This window comes from Nicotiana attenuata, unplaced genomic scaffold, assembly GCF_001879085.1.
Source record: "Nicotiana attenuata strain UT unplaced genomic scaffold, NIATTr2, whole genome shotgun sequence".
NCBI lineage: Eukaryota > Viridiplantae > Streptophyta > Magnoliopsida > Solanales > Solanaceae > Nicotiana > Nicotiana attenuata.
In genome coordinates this window covers 767,183-786,395 of record NW_017670270.1, presented here as the reverse complement: position 1 = coordinate 786,395, position 19,213 = coordinate 767,183, and the positions used below count along the sequence as shown (strand labels likewise).

At 35.9% G+C, this 19,213-nt stretch overlaps 1 protein-coding gene across 1 annotated transcript; it reads left to right on the top strand.

Annotated features, from left to right (window-relative positions):
- The first annotated feature begins 334 nt into the window (after nt 1-334).
- Nucleotides 335-7,341, top strand: LOC109237043 (LRR receptor-like serine/threonine-protein kinase ERECTA). The gene is made up of 27 exons (XM_019403287.1): nt 335-1,181; nt 1,403-1,541; nt 1,637-1,708; nt 1,813-1,884; nt 1,966-2,037; nt 2,126-2,197; nt 2,281-2,352; nt 2,433-2,504; nt 2,592-2,663; nt 2,748-2,816; nt 2,906-2,977; nt 3,065-3,136; nt 3,296-3,367; nt 3,472-3,543; nt 3,620-3,691; nt 3,778-3,849; nt 4,003-4,074; nt 4,180-4,251; nt 4,331-4,402; nt 4,490-4,561; nt 4,719-4,787; nt 4,864-4,935; nt 5,069-5,142; nt 5,461-5,589; nt 5,676-6,023; nt 6,115-6,485; nt 6,702-7,341. Exons 1-27 carry the CDS (start codon nt 1,073-1,075, stop codon nt 7,068-7,070), a joined length of 2,973 nt encoding a protein of 990 aa, XP_019258832.1. The 5' UTR covers nt 335-1,072; the 3' UTR covers nt 7,071-7,341.
- The last annotated feature ends 11,872 nt before the right edge of the window (nt 7,342-19,213 follow it).

Here is a 19,213-nt window from a genome sequence, read left to right as displayed (position 1 = left end):
CCGTAATCTCCTGATCACATAAAAATAAGTTTACCAGTTACGTCAAATTTCTGGTTCAGTCACCATATTATTATATTCCATCACCCATGGCTTCATAAAACAACACACACCCTTACCCCACACAAAAACCCAAACCCCATTTCTCGTGAGTACATTACTGCATATGTTGTGGGGTGGGGTGATGGGGTAGCTGGGTTTAGGGGGGGGGGGGGAAGAAGAGGCTTAAAGAGAGAAGAGTGGTCGTTATCAAACTTGAGAAAGGATTACCCATTTGGGGTTTCCTTCTTTGCAGAGACAGTGACTTATGATGAAGTGAAGCCTCAGAAAGCTCTGCTTCTACCATTACACACACACACACATAATGAAAATAAAAGAAAAAAGAGAAAAGAACAGTACTTTTTATAAATAAGTGTGTATAATAAAAAGGCACTAGTAATTAAAAAGCAGAGAGAGAATAGTACTAATGCTAGTATCCATAGCTGTAATGTTGCAGGTCTGATTTTTGCAGACAGAGGTCCTTCTTGGGCACAACTTCTTTTAACTTTATCTTCTCCAAATAATTCTCTTTCTTTTACATTTTACATTTATTTATTTATTTATGTACATTACATTTTCTTCCTCTCTCTCTCTCTGCCAGAGAACGATGTGATTGAACACTACACTACCCCTTCTTATACTCTCCCAGCTCTCAGCTCAACCCCCTACCCCCCTTAACCCCATCACCCCCACCAGGCCAAAAATTACTTCTTTCTTTCTTTCTTTCTTCAAATTTTGTCATAATTCTGAGTAATTATTCCTCCATTCTCTATCTCAAATATCAATGTCGGTAAGCCCAAGAAGAAGTGGCTTTCATACTTTCCATTTCAAAACAACCATTTTTGCAGAGTCAGTCTTGAGTTAGTCAAAGCTTCACTTCTCCACTAGTAGTCATCATAATAAAAAGTTTAACTCTTTGACAGTGACTTATTAGTATTGGCTTCTTTTATTTGTTGCTGGTCTCTGAGCTCTCTTCTTGTTAAGCAGAGTCAGTCTTGAGCTCTCAAGTTTTTTGAGAGAGAGAGAAAAAAAACCAATGGCAGCATTTTCATTTGTTATGCTACAAAGGTGTAATCTTTTCTCTAAGTTTCTTATTGTTGGGTTCTTGCTGTTTTTGAGCTTTGGTTCTGTGGTTTCTGAGGATGGTGAGTGGAGCATTATTCTATTCTTATGTGTTTCTTTAATCTTGGTTCTTTATTATTTTAATGTTGAACATGTTTAAAAAAGAAGTTCCCTTTCTTTATTTTTAATCATTTTTTTTAATTGGTCTTTTGACGTTATTATGATTTGATTAATACTATGTTTGTCCTTGTTTTTAAGGTTTATTCTTTTGTCTTATTAGTTAGTTTTTTTTACTGGAAAAAAGGTTCAACATTGTTGGAGATTAAGAAGTCATTTAGAGACGTGGAAAATGTGTTGTATGACTGGACAGACTCTCCCTCATCTGATTACTGTGCTTGGAGAGGTGTTACCTGTGACAATGTTACCTTCAATATTATTTCACTGTAAGTTATACTAGTAATTTGTTGATGCATTACATTGTTTAGTTTAAAGTTGTAATCTTTTTTTGTTAATTGGTTGCTTTTTATGTATCTTGTAGTAATCTTTCTAGTTTAAATCTTGATGGGGAGTTATCTCCTGCAATAGGACAGCTCAAAGACCTGATATCTATGTAAAATCTCTTTCCCTTTTGGTCATGCTTGCCTTTTTATTTTGGTATGGATATGGTACATTATCTACTCTACTATGCTAATTTAGTGTTTGTTAAATTAATAGTGATTTAAGGGGAAATCGCCTCACGGGGCAGATACCAGATGAGATTGGTGACTGTTCAGCCTTGAAAAATTTGTAAGTCTTTTCTTTAAGAAAAGGTGATGAATAATCCATAAGTTGTTTTGAAAAATAATAATTTTTTTTCCTTTTTGTTAGGGACTTATCCTTTAATGAGCTTTATGGTGATATTCCCTTTTCCATATCAAAACTTAAGCAGCTGGAATATCTGTAAGTTTTGTTACTTTGCTTAACTAGGTGTTCTATTATTTGGTTTCCAAGATTGTCAATAACTCAAGCTTGTCTTAATTGAACTTAGGATTTTGAAAAATAATCAGTTGATTGGCCCAATTCCATCGACATTGTCACAGATCCCAAATTTGAAAGTTTTGTAAGTATCATCTCTTCTACTACTTTATGATATTTTTGGATTATGGATGATTTCAACATTATAATGCAATAAAATTGTTCCAGAGACCTGGCTCAAAACAAGTTGAGTGGAGAAATTCCTAGGCTTATATATTGGAATGAAGTCCTTCAGTATCTGTAAGTGTCTTTCATATATTCCATTGAGACACTATTTATGAATGAAAATGCCTTTTATATGATTTTTATTCACGTAATAGGGGACTACGCGGTAACAACTTGGGTGGATCACTTTCTCCTGATATGTGTCAGCTCACTGGCCTGTGGTATTTGTAAGTTCCTAATCTTGTTCTTAAAATCATGCGTTAACTCCTTTTAGAGATAATCTGAATCGATTATCCATCATTTGTTTTGTGCAGTGATGTTCGGAACAATAGTTTGACTGGTTCCATTCCTCAAAACATTGGCAATTGTACTGCCTTCCAAGTCCTGTAAGTATCTAACTCAAATGCATGAAGTCAACTATTTTTCTATGTATGTTTGGTTGACATAATGCCTTGTTTTTATGCTGTCAGAGATTTGTCTTATAATGAGTTGACCGGAGAGATTCCTTTCAACATTGGTTTCCTGCAAGTAGCTACCTTGTAAGTTTATGCTGCTGCTTATCTTTATTCACAAAACCTTTGCATGGTTTATGGTTATATATATCAAATGTGAAACTTTGTCGTGCCAGGTCTTTGCAAGGTAATCGTCTTTCAGGGCAGATCCCTTCTGTCATTGGATTGATGCAGGCTCTTGCAGTTCTGTGAGTGCTTTACTACTTGTTATCTCAGTTTCTGGATATCGAATAATGCATCTCTTGTCTAAGCTTTTCTGACCCTTATATATCCAGGGACTTGAGCTGCAATAATTTGAGCGGAATAATTCCTTCAATTCTTGGGAATTTGACCTACACCGAGAAATTGTCAGTACTAAAATGTTGTTATTTCAAAGTCTTGGGATTTATTCACACTACATTTGTTATTTTACTTTCGCTAGAGACCCAACTTTAGCTTTTATTTGATCATGCTGTGCTACCAAAATTGTGTACTTGATTGATGTTCTGTAATTTTTTTAATTGCAGGTATTTGCATGGGAACAAGCTAACTGGCCCCATTCCGCCAGAGCTTGGGAATATGTCAAAGCTCCATTACCTGTATGAATGCTTTCTATCGATATGATCAGTGCACTTAATATTTCTCCGGCTTTGTTAAATTTGCATTTGAGACTCCACTAAGTCCAGAAGACGGTATTTTGCAGGGAATTGAATGATAACCAACTCACTGGACGCATTCCACCAGAACTGGGGAAGCTAAATGAGTTGTTTGACTTGTACATCCTCTATCTCTTTAACTTCTACTCCGGGCTTGTTATCATCTGTTTTTGAGTTGCTAACTGTTATGTTCAGAAATGTTGCAAACAATAACCTTGATGGGCCCATACCATCCAATCTTAGCTCTTGTACCAATCTGAACAGTCTGTAAGTGTTTTTTCATGCCTGTTGCACCTCGATTATGACTAGACAATCTTGTAGGAGAATTTGTTCATTCACTGGTTTGGTTGCAGCAATGTTCACGGAAACAAATTGAATGGAACAATTCCACCTGCCTTTCAAAAGCTCGAAAGCATGACCTATCTGTAAGTTCTTACCCTCTGGCTTAGCATTGACAGTTTTGAACTGTGTATTAGTACATAAAAGAACTATCCTCAGCATCATCCCAGTTATGTGAACTTCAATATCCGATCGCATAGCACGAGTGTTTACTGTGTCTTCTTTATTACTTTCTTCAGGAATCTCTCCTCCAACAACCTCAAAGGTCCAATTCCAATTGAGCTTTCTCGTATTGGGAATTTGGACACGCTGTAAGCGCAATTTTTTTTCATCCACTCCAATTACTTCTCTTCAATTATGGTTGTAGCAAAAAACTTTTTCTCAGTTTTAGTACTCTTCTACATTTGGTGGCTTAGGGACTTATCAAACAACAGGATCAGTGGTTCTATACCTTCTTCCCTTGGTGATTTGGAACATCTTCTTAAACTGTGAGTTTATATCTGTTTGATTGTCAGTTAACCATTGTATAACTGTTGTACTCACATTCATTTTGTGAATTTGCCGTAGGAACTTAAGCAAGAATGATATACATGGATACTTGCCAGCAGAATTTGGCAATTTAAGAAGCATCATGGAGATGTAAGGACACCTACTTGCTAAATTCAGTGAGCTAGATATTATGGTTCGCTTGATTTTCAGCTTCTTTGTCCAATCTCTTAATTGCAGTGATTTGTCAAGAAATCTCCTATCTGGTCCCATACCTCAGGAACTTGGTCAACTTCAAAATCTCTACTTGCTGTAAGTAGATTAGAATTATTCATTTTTGGCCCCTCATCCTTTTTGCTACTGATCATATGATCTTGTCTCAGTTATTCTTATTGATAAGTGTGGGACTTATACATAGCATTTCTCTGTATTTTGTTGATGCTTGATTATTCTACAAAAAAATGAACAGGAAGGTGGAGAACAACAATTTATCAGGCGATGTCATGTCATTAGCCAGTTGCCTCAGTCTAAATGTCCTGTGAGTATGCACACTAGCAGTATTACACGTGCCCGATAAAGTGTTCCGTATAGCTAATGCAACTTTATCTCGTCAGGAATGTCTCGTACAATAATCTGGGTGGGAATATTCCAACAGGAAATAATTTCTCTAGATTTTCACCTGATAGGTAGGGGAACTATAAATCTTTCCACTCACTGATTTTTCACTTGTTATGTGTTGAGTTTACACCAGTAAAAACATTCATTGTTTTTTAGTTCATAGCTTCTAATCCTTTGCTTTTGTTTCTGTTGCCAAAAAAGCTTCATAGGAAATCCAGATCTATGTGGATATTGGCTCAGTTCTCCTTGTCATGCTTCCCATCCAACAGAGCGAGGTGAGAACAAGCTCAAACAGAACTTCTTTCTAAAACTTGCTGTATTGCATCCCTGAAGTTTATTTCATCTAAACACTCGCAAAATTAATTAACCACGGCAGCCAGATACATAGATTTAGGAGGAAATTCTTGGTTAAGCAATCATTTGTGTTATTAGGGAACCATAAGGTTTCTTCTGTTCATAATCCTTGATTGCTACATTTGGATGTCTGCAGATTGAACTGAAATCATATTCATTTGCTGCCTCAACAGTATATTAAGTCACGATATTTTAGCAGTTGTCTAATTAATAAATTACTACTCATTGGAGTATTGCAGTTTCAATTTCTAAAGCAGCTATACTTGGTATTGCTTTGGGTGGTTTGGTGATTCTTCTGATGATACTGGTAGCAGCATGCCGGCCACAGAATCCTGCACCCTTCTTGGAAGGGTCTATTGACAAACCAGGTATTATTTTTTCCTTCTCAGACGAACCATCACTTATATATTATGGAAGTACCTTTCACTGATTGTTTGATGATTTTTATCAACAGTCAATTACTCATCTCCGAAGCTTGTTATCCTTCATATGAACATGGCACTTCATGTTTATGAAGACATCATGAGGATGACTGAGAACTTGAGTGAGAAGTTTATAATTGGTTCTGGGGCATCAAGCACTGTATATAAATGTGTTCTGAAAAATTGCAAGCCAGTAGCTATCAAGAAATTGTACTCTCACAACCCCCAATACTTGAAGGAATTCGAGACTGAACTTGAGACAGTTGGGAGCATTAAGCATCGTAATCTTGTCAGCCTCCAAGGATATTCACTTTCTCCATGTGGCCATCTTCTTTTTTATGACTACATGGAAAATGGTAGCCTTTGGGATTTGCTTCATGGTTAGTACTCCAAAGTGGTTAAGATTATTCGTGCATTGAATTTATAATGAAGGTTAGTAATCAGTCCTCTTTGGTTTGTACTTTATTCCAGGTCCTAGTAAGAAGAAAAAACTTGATTGGGATACTCGCATTCGAATTGCATTGGGATCAGCTCAAGGCCTTGCATATCTTCACCATGATTGTAGCCCTCGAATAATCCACCGGGATGTTAAATCATCAAATATTTTGTTGGACAGAGACTTTGAAGCTCACCTGACTGATTTTGGCATTGCTAAAAGCTTATGCACATCCAAGACCTACACATCCACATACATTATGGGAACCATTGGTTATATTGATCCAGAGTATGCTCGTACTTCTCGCCTCACGGAGAAGTCTGATGTCTACAGCTATGGAATTGTTTTATTGGAATTGCTCACCGGAAGGAAAGCTGTGGATAATGAATCAAATCTACACCATACGGTAAACTCTTCAAGTCATTTGACATATCCCTTTTTATATCTTACAAAACCTTTTGTTGTTTTACCTTAATTTAAACTGGCGGATCCGAATGTTTTCTCCTTACTTTGTTCATCAAAGTAGCTTTTTAGTAGCTTAACTTTAGTAAATATGAACGTGTGCTATGATCGTCAATTTGTTTAAAGATTCAGATCTTGAACAGTTTTACAAATTTTTCAGATTCTAACAAAGGCAGCAAATAATGCTGTTATGGAAACAGTGGATCCTGAGATCACAGCCACATGCAAAGATCTTGGAGATGTAAAGAAGGTTTTTCAGCTTGCCCTTCTATGTACTAAAAGACAGCCAGCTGAAAGGCCAACAATGCATGAAGTGGCCAGAGTACTCGAAAGCTTAGTACCCGTAGCTGAAACGAAACAGCCGAATCCAACCCCACCTGCATTGCTCCCATCAGCTAAGGTTCCCTGCTACATGGATGAATATGTCAACCTCGAGACACCCCACCTAGTGAATTGTTCATCTATGAGCACTTCAGATGCTCAACTTTTTCTTAAATTTGGAGAGGTGATATCCCAGAATAGTGTCTGAAAAACATATTGAGTGTTGTTACAAATCAGTATTTTGTTTAAAAGAAAAAAATATCTATCTTGAAGCATCAGGATTTAGTGAGATTTTGTATAAAAATGTGGTGACAAGTATAATATTATTGTAGGTAGTTTGTAGTAAGATGCATAGTGGACCAAGCTTTTCCACTCCATAGGTCTAGTGTTTGTGTATCTCAAAATTCATGTATAAATATTTCACTTTTTACCCTTGTCAAATTGGAAGAAGTAGTATTAAATTATTGGTTTTGGGGCCACTGGTGCTCTGAGTATGGACTGTACTGTCTGCAAGATTTTTGGCTCACACTTTGAGGTGGCCTTAGCACTGCATTTGTGGTATATAGCAATAATGGATTGAATTGTGGACCTAAGTTGACAGCCTCTCTGCGACTGTTTCTTGACTGCTATTTATGCATTTATTTGGTGGACTGTAACTTCCTCAGAAACATTGAAACCTTCTGCTAGCTACTAGTAGCTACTATAGTGTGATAACTTAGACGAATCCAATATTAATTAAATACGGGAGAGATGTTAAGATATATAAGCAAACATGCCTTAAATTTTAGTGATGCATTTTAAAGTTATGCGGGTCTAGGCTCAAAGTGAATAATATCACTATAGGGTTGGACTATTATATATGCTATTAGAGCCAATCCGCGTGCCACTTTGAATGATGGTGGAAAAAACTTTAGTTAGGACATTAAGTCTATAGGAGGGTATACGTGACACCTTAGGCGAATCTCACATCGGAAAAATGCGGGAGAAGATGTTGGGTTATATAAGTAAGCATGTCTTAAACTCCATGAGGGTCTAGGCATAAAACGGAAAATATCACTAGTGAGGTGGGCTGGGGTGGGTTATTACATGTGGCTAAGCCAAGCATGAAAGGGATAATAAAATATGAACTGAAGTTACTATATACATGGATAGTGAAATCTTTTTTAACAAGTTCAATATTATTTCTATCAAGTTGTTAATCAAATCATATAGATATTATTTATAAATGCTTTACTAATAATTTAATTGTGTAAATGTTTTCCTCTTGAAATTTATACTCATAAATTATTTGGTTCCCTAGCATTGTGATCTTGACCTGCTGCTGTTTGAGGAGGCATGCTTTGAGAATGCAGTGGCTAAGGATTATCTGAATGGGCATTATAAGTCTGCATTCAGTTTTCCCATACATTTTGGTCAGAGTTTGCTGTTAGTTCCATCCTGTCTGAATTTTAATAAATATTCACCTAAATGTTGAATTTTTTATTACCTTGTCTATACCTTTAGATTAATTGAAATTTTTTAAGAACTTTTGTACTCCTTGTCTCATGTCACCTTGTGTTTAAAACTTCGTATATAAACACATGCAAGTTAAATAAGTATTATTTAGGATCAAGTACACTTTACGTAAACTTTAATGTTATTGCATGTTTGTCAGTTATTCATGTTACTTTTCTAACGGCAAATCAAGTGCGTTATATATTATATGCGATAAATAAAGAATAGTAATTAATTTGGATACATTTCCTTATAGTAATAATGAAATATATCATGTGTTTCAATTCGTATGATAATCTTTTCATTTTGGGGTGCTTTAAATAGTTTTTTACACTGTTTCATTTTCTATGTATAATTTATTAAACTCTCAAATTCTAAATTTTTATATTATGTCCTTTCTGTCGAATAAATTTTTCAATCACATTTAATATTCTTTTCTTCAATCACTAATATAGAGTATATATCCAAATTGACATTTAAAAATCCGCGCCTTTCTCTCCGGTGAAAAAATGGTTAACTTTTGCAATTTGTATACTTTTTTGTAAAATAAAAAACCGTACTAATTACTACCAATAGGATATCATATAATCATCGTAATCTGAGAATGATCTTGTGTGATGACCCAAAAGGTCATCTTATGTTTTAGAACTCGATTCCGTGTTCCGAGACATTCAAAACCTCATTTTATTCCTCCTCGATTTACGTGCGCAGTCCGGGCGTCTTTCCGGAAAGCATTTATGTTGAAAGTTGATAACAATAACATTTTTTGCCTTTAAAAGTTGAGTTAGTTGACTTCGGTCAACGTTTTGAGTAAACGGACCGGGCTCGTGTTTTGACAGTCCCGGTAGGTCCGTACCGAAATATGGGACCTGGGCGTATGCCAGTAATCGAATTCCGAGGTCCCTAGCTCGAGAAATAAATTTTTGATGAAAATTGAAAGACTGAAAATTAAATGGTTTTAAGAATTTGGTTAATGTTTGATCTTGTTGGTATCGGGACCGTATTTTGGTTCCGGAGCCCGGTACAGGTCCAAAATAATATTTATACCTTATCTGTGCAATTTGGTGAGAAACGGAACTCATTTGACGTGATTCGGACGTCCGATTGTGAAAATAGGATTTTCAAAGTGTTATGAGGCCCGTATTTTGGTTCCGGAGCCCGGTACAGGTCCAAAATGATATTTATACCTTATCTGTGAAATTTGGTGAGAAACGGAACTGATTTGACGTGATTCAGACGCCCGATTGTGAAAATAGGAATTTCAAAGTGTTCTTAAGAATTTCATTTGATTTGGTGCTAAATTCGTAGTTCTAGGTGTTATTTTGGCCATTTGATCGTACGAGCAAGTACGTATGATGTCTTAAGACTTGTGTGCATGTTTGGTTTGGAGCCCCGAGGGCTCGGGTGAGTTTCGGGTAAGCTACAGCGTGATTTAAAACATAGAAAAATTGTTGGTGTTCTTCAGCTGTGTTGCAGGCCTCAGACCTCGCAAATGCGAGGTCAAGCTTCGCATTTGCGACTACTATTGAGGTCGCATTTGCGAGATTCTCATCGCAAATGCGAGAGAAGCTAGGCCATCCTAAGTTCGCAAATGCGAACAAACCTTCGCATTTGCGATGGGGCAGGGGGAAGGTTGACTTCGCATTTACGACCATTTAACTGCATTTGCGATCAGCTCAGCTCGCAATTGCGAGCATTTCTTCGCTTTTGCGAAGGAAGCAGGAGTGCGAGAGACCTCGCAAAATGCGATGGTTTTCTCGCATTTGCGAGCTTTCACAATTGCGAAGCTCAGGTCGCAAAATGCGACATTTGCAGTTGTGTAAAAGGGACTTAGACGGTCATTCATTCTCCAAAATTTCAAAACCTAAAATAGAAGAGGCGATTTTCCAAAGACCATTTCTTCCCCAAATCATAGGTAAGTGATTCATATCTCATTTCTTTCAATCCTTCACTTCATTTTACAAGATTTCAACCTAGAATCTAAGATTTTCATGGTGGAATTGGGGATTTTTGGGTAGAAACTAGGGATTTCGAAATTTTGGGATTTAGACCTCAAATTGAGGTTGGATTCCAAAACGAATTATATGACTTGGCTCGGGGGTGAATGGGCAATCGGGTTTTGGTCCGAATTTCGGGTTTGGACCAAGCGGGCCCGGGTGTTGACTTTTTAAAGAATGGCCTAAATTGAATTCCTTGCAATCGTGGGTAGTTCATAAGGCTTAGATTGAATTGATTTGGTTGGTAATTTGCTTGATTCTATTGGTCTAGAGGCTTGTTTAAAGGGAAAAGCGGTGATTGAGCTTTGAGTTGGCCGTTGGAGTGAGGTAAGTATTGTGTCTAACTTTGACTCGGGGGATTAGGAATCCTTGACTTAATTGCTATGTGAAAATCCATGTGAGTGGCGTATAGATGAGGTGACGAGTGCCTATGCGCCGCCAACTTATCTGTTTTGCCTGTCTCCTTTCCGTTCTTAATATATTATTTTCCTGCCTTAATTGCTACATGCTTTACTAGTATTCCCATGCTTAATTGCCACTTGTTAGACATTGTTTTTCATTGATGAAGGTATTAGCTACCCCATAGTTTCATTGTCTCATATTATTGGCTTAAGCTGGTTTATCGGTGTTTTATTGTATATTTTAGATTGGTTTTGCTGAGTAGTATTATTTGAGTGAAGTTTCATAATGTACAAGCTTTCCGTTTGCTTTGGTTTGAGGTTTAAATATTGTGAAGAGTTTTAAGTTAAATTGTGCAATATTTTTTTTATTGTGTAATTGGTACTTATAAAGTGGGATCGGGTTGCACACCGCAACAGGAGGAATATGGGTGACATATTGAGGAGGAATAAGGGTGAAATGCTATTATATGGTGGGATTTGGTTGCGCGCCGCAACAGGAGGAATAAGGGTGAATTGCTATTATACGGTGGGATCGGGTTGCACGCCGCAACAGGAGGAATAAGGGTGGATTGATACGGAGTAATAAGGCATATTGATATTGATAATATGGTGGGATCGAGATGCGCACCGCATCAATTTATGTGTTTATGTATCTTTCTTCTACTGTGTAAGTTACTCTGAGTTTTTGCATTTCACTTAAAGATTGGTTATAGCTGGATACTGATGAGATACTTGAGTTCTGTATTCTTTCCTTGCAAGTTACTGTTTTATTATGTTCCGTTCTTCTTTCTGCTTTTATTATACACTGTATGCAGGTTATATTGTAATTGCCCCGCCGTAGCCTCGTCACTACCTCGTCGAGGTTAGGCTCGACACTTACCAATACATGGGGTCGGTTGTATTGATACTGCACTGTGCACTTTCTGTGCAGATTTCGGAGCAGGTAGTGGCTGATTGAGAGTTTGGCTTCAAGTTACACAGCTTGGAGACCCAAGATAGTCCTGTTGGCGTCCGCAGGCCCTGGCGTCCCCTTCTACTTCTCTACGTTACTGTTTTTTTTTATTTCCAAAATAATTATAATTTCTTTCAGACTGATGTTTGTAGAAAATCATAGTGTGTTCGTGGATTCTGACACCAGATTCTGGGTAGTAATGGTAATAGTATATGAACAAAGAGGTTGTTTACTTACTTCCGCAATTATTTCTACTTATTTTAGCTTGTTTACTCTTAATCATTGAAACGTAAAAAAATGGTTAATAATACTCTAACGTTGGCTTGCCTAGCAAATGTGACGTTAGGCGCCATCACGGTCCCTAGTGAGAATTCCGATTCGTGACATCTTGTCTCGTTGAAAAAGGCGATATGCGATTTAGAGAAGAGAGAAAAGTATTTTTAACTATAAAAAGGTAAAGTGTATAATAGTACTTTGGCTCAGTAAATAAATTTCATAAGTCTTGAGAAAAATAGATTATGTAAGTTGAAGTTCGTCTAATTCATCTATACTCGAATGAAAATAAAATAGGCACATATGTTGACTACGTCGATTGACCTGTTTCCGAGCCTAAAACCTTAAGAAATGAATATTAGAAATTTACATAGAATACAACCTTTCTAGCATTTATTTAAGTTTCCTACAACTGCTTTGATAAAATTATATATAATACAATTTATTTTGAAATTTACAACTTTTCATATTCCTAATATCTCTCACGTAAAATGTATCCTAATATCTGTCTCTTAAGATTCTCTCTCATCTAAAAGTATCTAATATATTAACTTTTCCCTAATTTCTCCATTAATGTATTGTATATTGTATATTTCTTGCATAAACTGTATGTTATATAATTAAAATATATAATAATATATTCTATGATATATATAATATACGGAATATATATATATATATATATATATATATATATATATATATATATATATATTATACAATATACAAACACTGAACTGGAAAAAAAATCATAATAAATATATTATACAGAGTATAATGTATATAAATAATATAGATCATTATATATATATTAGAACTGTATAACATTATATTATAAAAGAATTGGGGAAAATATTATTTTGCGTTGACAAAGAGATGAAGAAGAATCAAATTTGAGGAATCCTTTAAGATTTTTGGATGGTGTATGAGAAATACTCTTAAAAAAATTTTAAAACTATAAAAGGCGTGTTTCTTTTGGTAAGGGATATGATTTGATTGATGCATAATACAAGGGGATGTGGTTGGATTATTAGTATATAATACATTGATAATTAAGGCAAATTGGTGTTTATAGTGATAATCAATATAATAAATTGGAGAATTTTTAGGGACAAATATGGATACGTTTCACAATAGAATTCCTCATTAATAGGGAATCTACCATATTTTTAGAGTCTATCATTTATATTTTGTTGTAGAATTAGTAATTCTAATGCAAGTTGTAGATTATGGAATATTTTATAAATTCATAACTATTTGGTGACTTCTTCTTTTAACGAAATTTATGCGATTAGTCCGGGATTTCGCTCGAGCTCTAGATATCAGGTGGAGAAAAGTGGTTATCCACTTAAGACTATAATATAACTTAGGGTGTATTTGGTATAAAGAAAAATGTTTTCCTGAAAACTATTTTCATGGAATATACACTACTAGAAAATGGCTATTTTTCAACTGTCAAAATGGTCGGAATGCGGTTAGAAAATGCTAATTTCCGACCGAAATATCGTAGTCGCAAAATAGCTGGTCTCAAAAGGTTAGCGACCGAATTCGTCCGTAATTTGCGACTACAGCGGTCGCAATCAAAAAAAGAAAGACGAGTAATAAATTACGACAATTGTCTGACTGACACGGTCGCAAATAATTTAATTTAAATTTAAATTTTATATTAACTTTTCCACTACCAATTAGTCCACTATTTCAACTAGTCAAATCCATAAAATATAAACAATTATATAAAACATAAATATTTGTAACTAAAACATCCAACTAGTGTGGTCGCAAAACTAATTTAATATTATTTATTTATTTATATTTCTCACTACTGCGGTCGCAAATCAAATTTAATATTATTTTTTTATTTAATTTTCCTACTACAACAGTCGCAAATGTTTTTGAATCTGGAAAATTTTGAAGCACTTTGCGACTACTGTGGTTGAAAAACTGGGAACTTTTGGAAAAATTCTTGCTGTTTTAAAGCACTACCACCTGCCAATTTAAATATACAGGAACTAAACAATTAATCCAGTATGCCAGCCAACCAATCCACCATTCCAACCAATTAATCCACTATTTCAACTAATCAAATCCATAAAATGTAAACAATTATATAAAACATAAATATTTGTAACTAAAACATCAAACACAAGTTAAACATTAAAGCACCATTCAATCTAGTCTAAATATTACAATTATAGTCAAGTTTAAACATTACTAAGTCTAAACATCCAATCACAATAAAAAATAATGTCTCAAACATCACAACCACAACAAACTAAAACTCATCATCCCTGTCATCCTCTCCATTCAAAGGATCAAATGGACGTTTGCTCATAAATTTTTTGTGATGACCCAAAAGGTCATCACTCGTTTTGAAAGTAAATTCTGTGTTCAGAGGCCTTAAAAATCTCTTTTTGTCTCACCTCAATTTGCGTGCGCAGTCCGGGCGCATTTCTGGAAAGCTTTTATGTGAAATCTAAGTAAAATAAGGAAATTGGCCTTTAAAATTGATTAAAGTTGACTTTGGTCAACATTCTTGGTAAACGAACCCGAACCCGTGATCGAACGGTCCCGTAGGGTCCGTAGTAAAATATGAGATTTGGGCGTATGTCCGGAATCGAATTCCGAGGTCCCAAGCCCGAGAAAAGAATTTTTAAAGAAAATTGTTTGCTGGAAAATATAAAGGCTTTTAGAAGTGAATTGATGCAATTTCTTGATGGTATCGGGCCCGTATCTTGGTTCCAGAGCCGGTACAAGTATAAAATAATAATTTGGTTGAATCTGTGGAATTTGGTAGGAATCGGGGTTCGTTTGGTATAAAACGGACCTATAGTTGAGAAAATAGAAATTTCAATGTTCTTGAGTGAATTCACGAATTTGAGGTTTAATTCATAGTTGTTGATGTTATTTTGATGATTTGATCGCACGAGAAAGTCCGTATGATGTTTTTGGACTTGCGTGCATGTTTGGTTTAGAGCCCCGGGGTTCGGGTGAGTTTTGGATAGGCCACGGAGTGTATTTGGACTTAGAAAAATTGTTGCAGGTTCAATTCTGGTATTTTGGCCTCTGATCTCGTAATTGCGAGATCAGGGATCGCAAATGCGATGTGTGATGGCAAGGGAATTGCGAAGGGCTGATCGCAATTGCGAAATAAGCCCTGGCCAGCCTAGCTCTCATTGCGAGCCTTTCTTCGCAAATGCGAAAAACCTCAGAAATCCCAGAGGTCGCAAGTGCGACCCTTTCCTTCGCAATTGCGAAGATGACAGGAATTGTCAGGGGTCGCAAATGCGACAGTTTCTTCGCATTTGCGAAGCTAGCAGAAATTCTCAGGGTTCGCAATTGCGACATCTGCACCTAATAAATGGGATTTCAGACGGGATTTCATCCATTTTTACAACTCTTCAAAACCTAAAACATCTTTGGGCAATTTTTCAAAGGCACAACCTCTTCCAAATCATTAGTAAGTAATTTCTAACTTATTTTCTTCAATCTATAACATCTTTTTATATGATTTTATTTCAAAATCAAGGGTTTTCATGGGAAATTGGGTGATTTTGGGTGGAACTTAGGATTTTCAAATTTTGGGGATTTGGACCTCGATTTGAGGTCCAATTTCAAAATAAATTATATATTTGAGTTTGTGGGTGAATGGGTGATCGAGTTTTGATTCGAACATCAGATTTTGACCAAGCGGGCCCGGGGTCGATCTTTGACTTTTTGGGGAAATCATTAGAAAACCTATTTTCATGCATTAGAATTGGTTTATTTAGCATTTATTGATATCGTTAAGTAAATTTTGACTAGATACAAACGAATTCAAAGTGGAATCGAGGGGTAAAGCGGTAGTTGAGGCTTGATTGTGTTCGTGGCATTGATGTAAGTGTTTGGTCTAACCTTAGCTTGAGGGAATAGGAGTTGTTGTCTTATTTGCTATGTATTAAGTGTTGAGTACGACGTATAGGTGTGGTGATGAGTATCTATACGTTGGTGTCAAGCATGCCCGTGAGTCTTATACTATGATTGTTGTGACTCTGTTATGTATTGTCCATGCTTAATATGATGATTTTCAGTGTTGAGCAAGGCTTATGAAAGTATTCTTGATATTTATGTTGTGAAGTGATTGTGGAAACGAGATGAGATATATTGTTGTTTCCCTTGACGGGAAGTTATTGTTAATGATATTGTTTCCCTTGCCGGGATGTTATCGCTTATGATATTATTTCCCTTGCCGGGATATTATTATTATACTATTGTTCCCTTGCCGGGATTCTATTGTGATTTTATTGATTCCCTTGCCTGAATTGCTTTGTGGTTGTTGCTTGGGTAAGGAAGAGTGTAAATCATGAAGGGTGATGTCGTACCGATATTGTGAATGTAAAAGCACAAAGGGTGATGTCGTGCCACGATATGAGTGATAATGCACAAAGGATAATGCCGTGCCATGATTATGTGAGGTAAAAGCACGAAGGGTGATGCCGTGCCGAATCTATTGATTATTATGGTGAGAAAGAGAGTAAAAGCACGAATGGTGATGCCGTGCACTTGTTACTGTTTTCCTTGTTCTTGCTTATAATTGAATTATGGTGTTCTTTATGCTTCTCTACTGAAATTCTGTTAGTACTCGATATTCCCCGCAGCAGGTTCCCCCTTCCCATCTTTAACTGCTAGTTTCTGTTATTATTATTTGCCGTATATGATTTAACTGCACAGGTTTATTTGGTAGTCTTGTCCTAGCCTCGTCACTACTTCGCCGAGGTTAGGCTCGACACTTACCAGCACATGGGGTCGATTGTGCTGATACTACACTCTGCACTGTGTGCAGATCCCGGTACTGGGGCATTTAAACCATAGAGAGGTTGCTGCCTTCAGTCCAGCGGAGACCCGAGGTAGTCCTGCAAACGTCCGCAGGCCTTGGCGTCCCCTTCTATCCTTTCCATTCTGTTTTTATTTATTTCAGAGACAGACTTTTACTTTCTTATTCAGACCAGCGTTTTAGTATTCGTAGATGGTCTGTGACATTGTGGCACCAATTCTGGGTAGAGTTGTATTTTGGATTTTCGTACTAGTATTTAGTTAAATTATCAGATTTTGTCTTTCACATTTCTATTATTATTGTTATTATACCGTTGTTGATCACATGTTAATTTACAATTGTTAAAAGGTTAAGGAAAAAGGGTAATAAAATCTGTAACACTCGGCTTGCCTAGCTTTCACGAGTAAGTGCCATCACGACTCTCGAGAGTGGGAAATCCAGGTCTTGACATTCCTCTACTAGACTCTGCAATTTGTTAAAATTTGCGCGATCTTCTTTCCGTTCCTCCTTCAACTCTTCAACTTCTTTTCATAACGCTTCCACCTCTTCGTGATTCTGTGAATAACTAGCATCACCAGACAACAATGTCGTAGAACGACCTGCGGAATGTTGTGATCCAAGACCGTAAGTTCTACCTTTCTTTGCACCACCAACCACCTGCGTCCATATTGAAGCTACATCATTGAGTGTCACTTGGGTTGAGATACCATCTTCGGTATCGGGTTGACTTTGACACCATTCCTTGAAACGTTTTTGATAGGCTTCCTGGAATTAGAATGTTAAGCATTAAATTATGTTATACTAATAGTATGAAGCACCAATGTTATAGTAACAGAAAGAAAAGCAAACTAGAAAGAAATATACAGTAAGCCTTCTGTGTGTACTGGACAGTCGCATAAAAAATTGCAATTAGGATTAGCTTCAAATGCATTGAGCCTTCATACAATGAACGACTAGCTTCCTGTAACTGTTCATAAAAGAGCTTAGCATCATCATTTGGTTCAGACTGAGCCCCCGAGTGCATCACAAAAGCATCCCTAACCATTTCATTGAATCGAGAATTTTCAACACTATTTTTTGCTAAAGGACTACCCTCACTACCAAAAAAATTTTGAAAATCGACATCACCAACACTAGAAATATCATTTCCATGAATAGTCCACACGTAATAATTTTCCATAAACCCTTTTTTATAAAGATGAATTTTAACAACATCTGGTTGGAGTAACTTCCCACACTTGCATTTCACACAAGGGCACCTAATCACCCCTTCACTGAGAAATTCATGAAGTATTTTCTCTTTAGCCATAAATTCAGCAACCCCTTCTATAAATTCCTCCCTCAACCCACTACGATTAGGATAAGTCCAACTATACATCCATCTACGATGTGAAAGCTCCATCTACACGAAATAAATCCAAGATTTTTAAAACTATATATATATATATNNNTATATATATATATATATATATATATATATATATATATATATATATATATATATATATATATATATATATATTACTTAGTACTATGCCAAACAATTTACTATAAAAAAAATTATTTCTTTCAACAACAAAAATATATATTGTGGCCATCCAAGAATATTCTAACAGCTTACATAAAATAGGTTTGCCTTCTTTGATTTTAAATCTCATCATTTGTGAATTGTGATTGACTATTTCATATTAATATATCATATCAAAAAGAATGTGCATCCTGACAGAAGCAGATATGTAATTACCCAAAGTAGAGATGCAATAGGCGTAAAACTAGTCAATTTCTAATGAACCCTCACAATACAAAACTATTTGGTAACTTTGTATTTTATTTGTTAAGATCTGAATCCATCTAACTTAGTAAGATGGTATTACAGCTGGGAGAAAATGGTTGACATATTTTCCCCACGTCACATTCCAGAAATCCAACTATATTCTCACACTACTAACTATCTCCACTAAAAGGTTCTGATAAGCATATTTTTTCTTTTCACAATACTCCAAGTTAACATAGACATGCCAAGTAATTGAAGCAATAAACAGATGCAGGGGGTACAGAAATATTAGGTAGACCTTTATTCTTTTATGAAGTAAGATTTATTGAAGTAGCTTTATTCTTTTAAACCAAAATCTGAGCCTCATACTAGATTTAAAGTAGCTTCATTCTTTTAACTTGAAATCAAACAGCCTTTTCACATAATAACATCAGGTTGCAGACAAAATCTATATAGTATAATCTAATTGTAATCTGAGCTCAACTTTCAACTGAAAGATATGTATCCTCTAGGAAGCCATATAGGATTGAAACTAGTACGTTATGTTTTCCTTTAGAAATGTATTTTCTTTTCTTTGTTGGGACAAGGCTCCAAAGAAAGACAAATTTGTAAAAAAAAATTGTTCTCCGTCATATAGCCGCACTATTATA

What these genes read in the sequence shown, in the direction of transcription:
- LOC109237043 (XM_019403287.1), top strand. Translation starts at nt 1,073, where the DNA reads ATGGCAGCATTTTCATTTGTTATGCTACAAAGGTGTAATCTTTTCTCT. An exon ending in CTCACTGGCCTGTGGTATTT is followed by an intron (nt 2,505 to 2,591) that starts GTAAGTTCCTAA and finishes TGTTTTGTGCAG; the next exon opens with TGATGTTCGGAACAATAGTT. An exon ending in ATGCAGGCTCTTGCAGTTCT is followed by an intron (nt 2,978 to 3,064) that starts GTGAGTGCTTTA and finishes TTATATATCCAG; the next exon opens with GGACTTGAGCTGCAATAATT.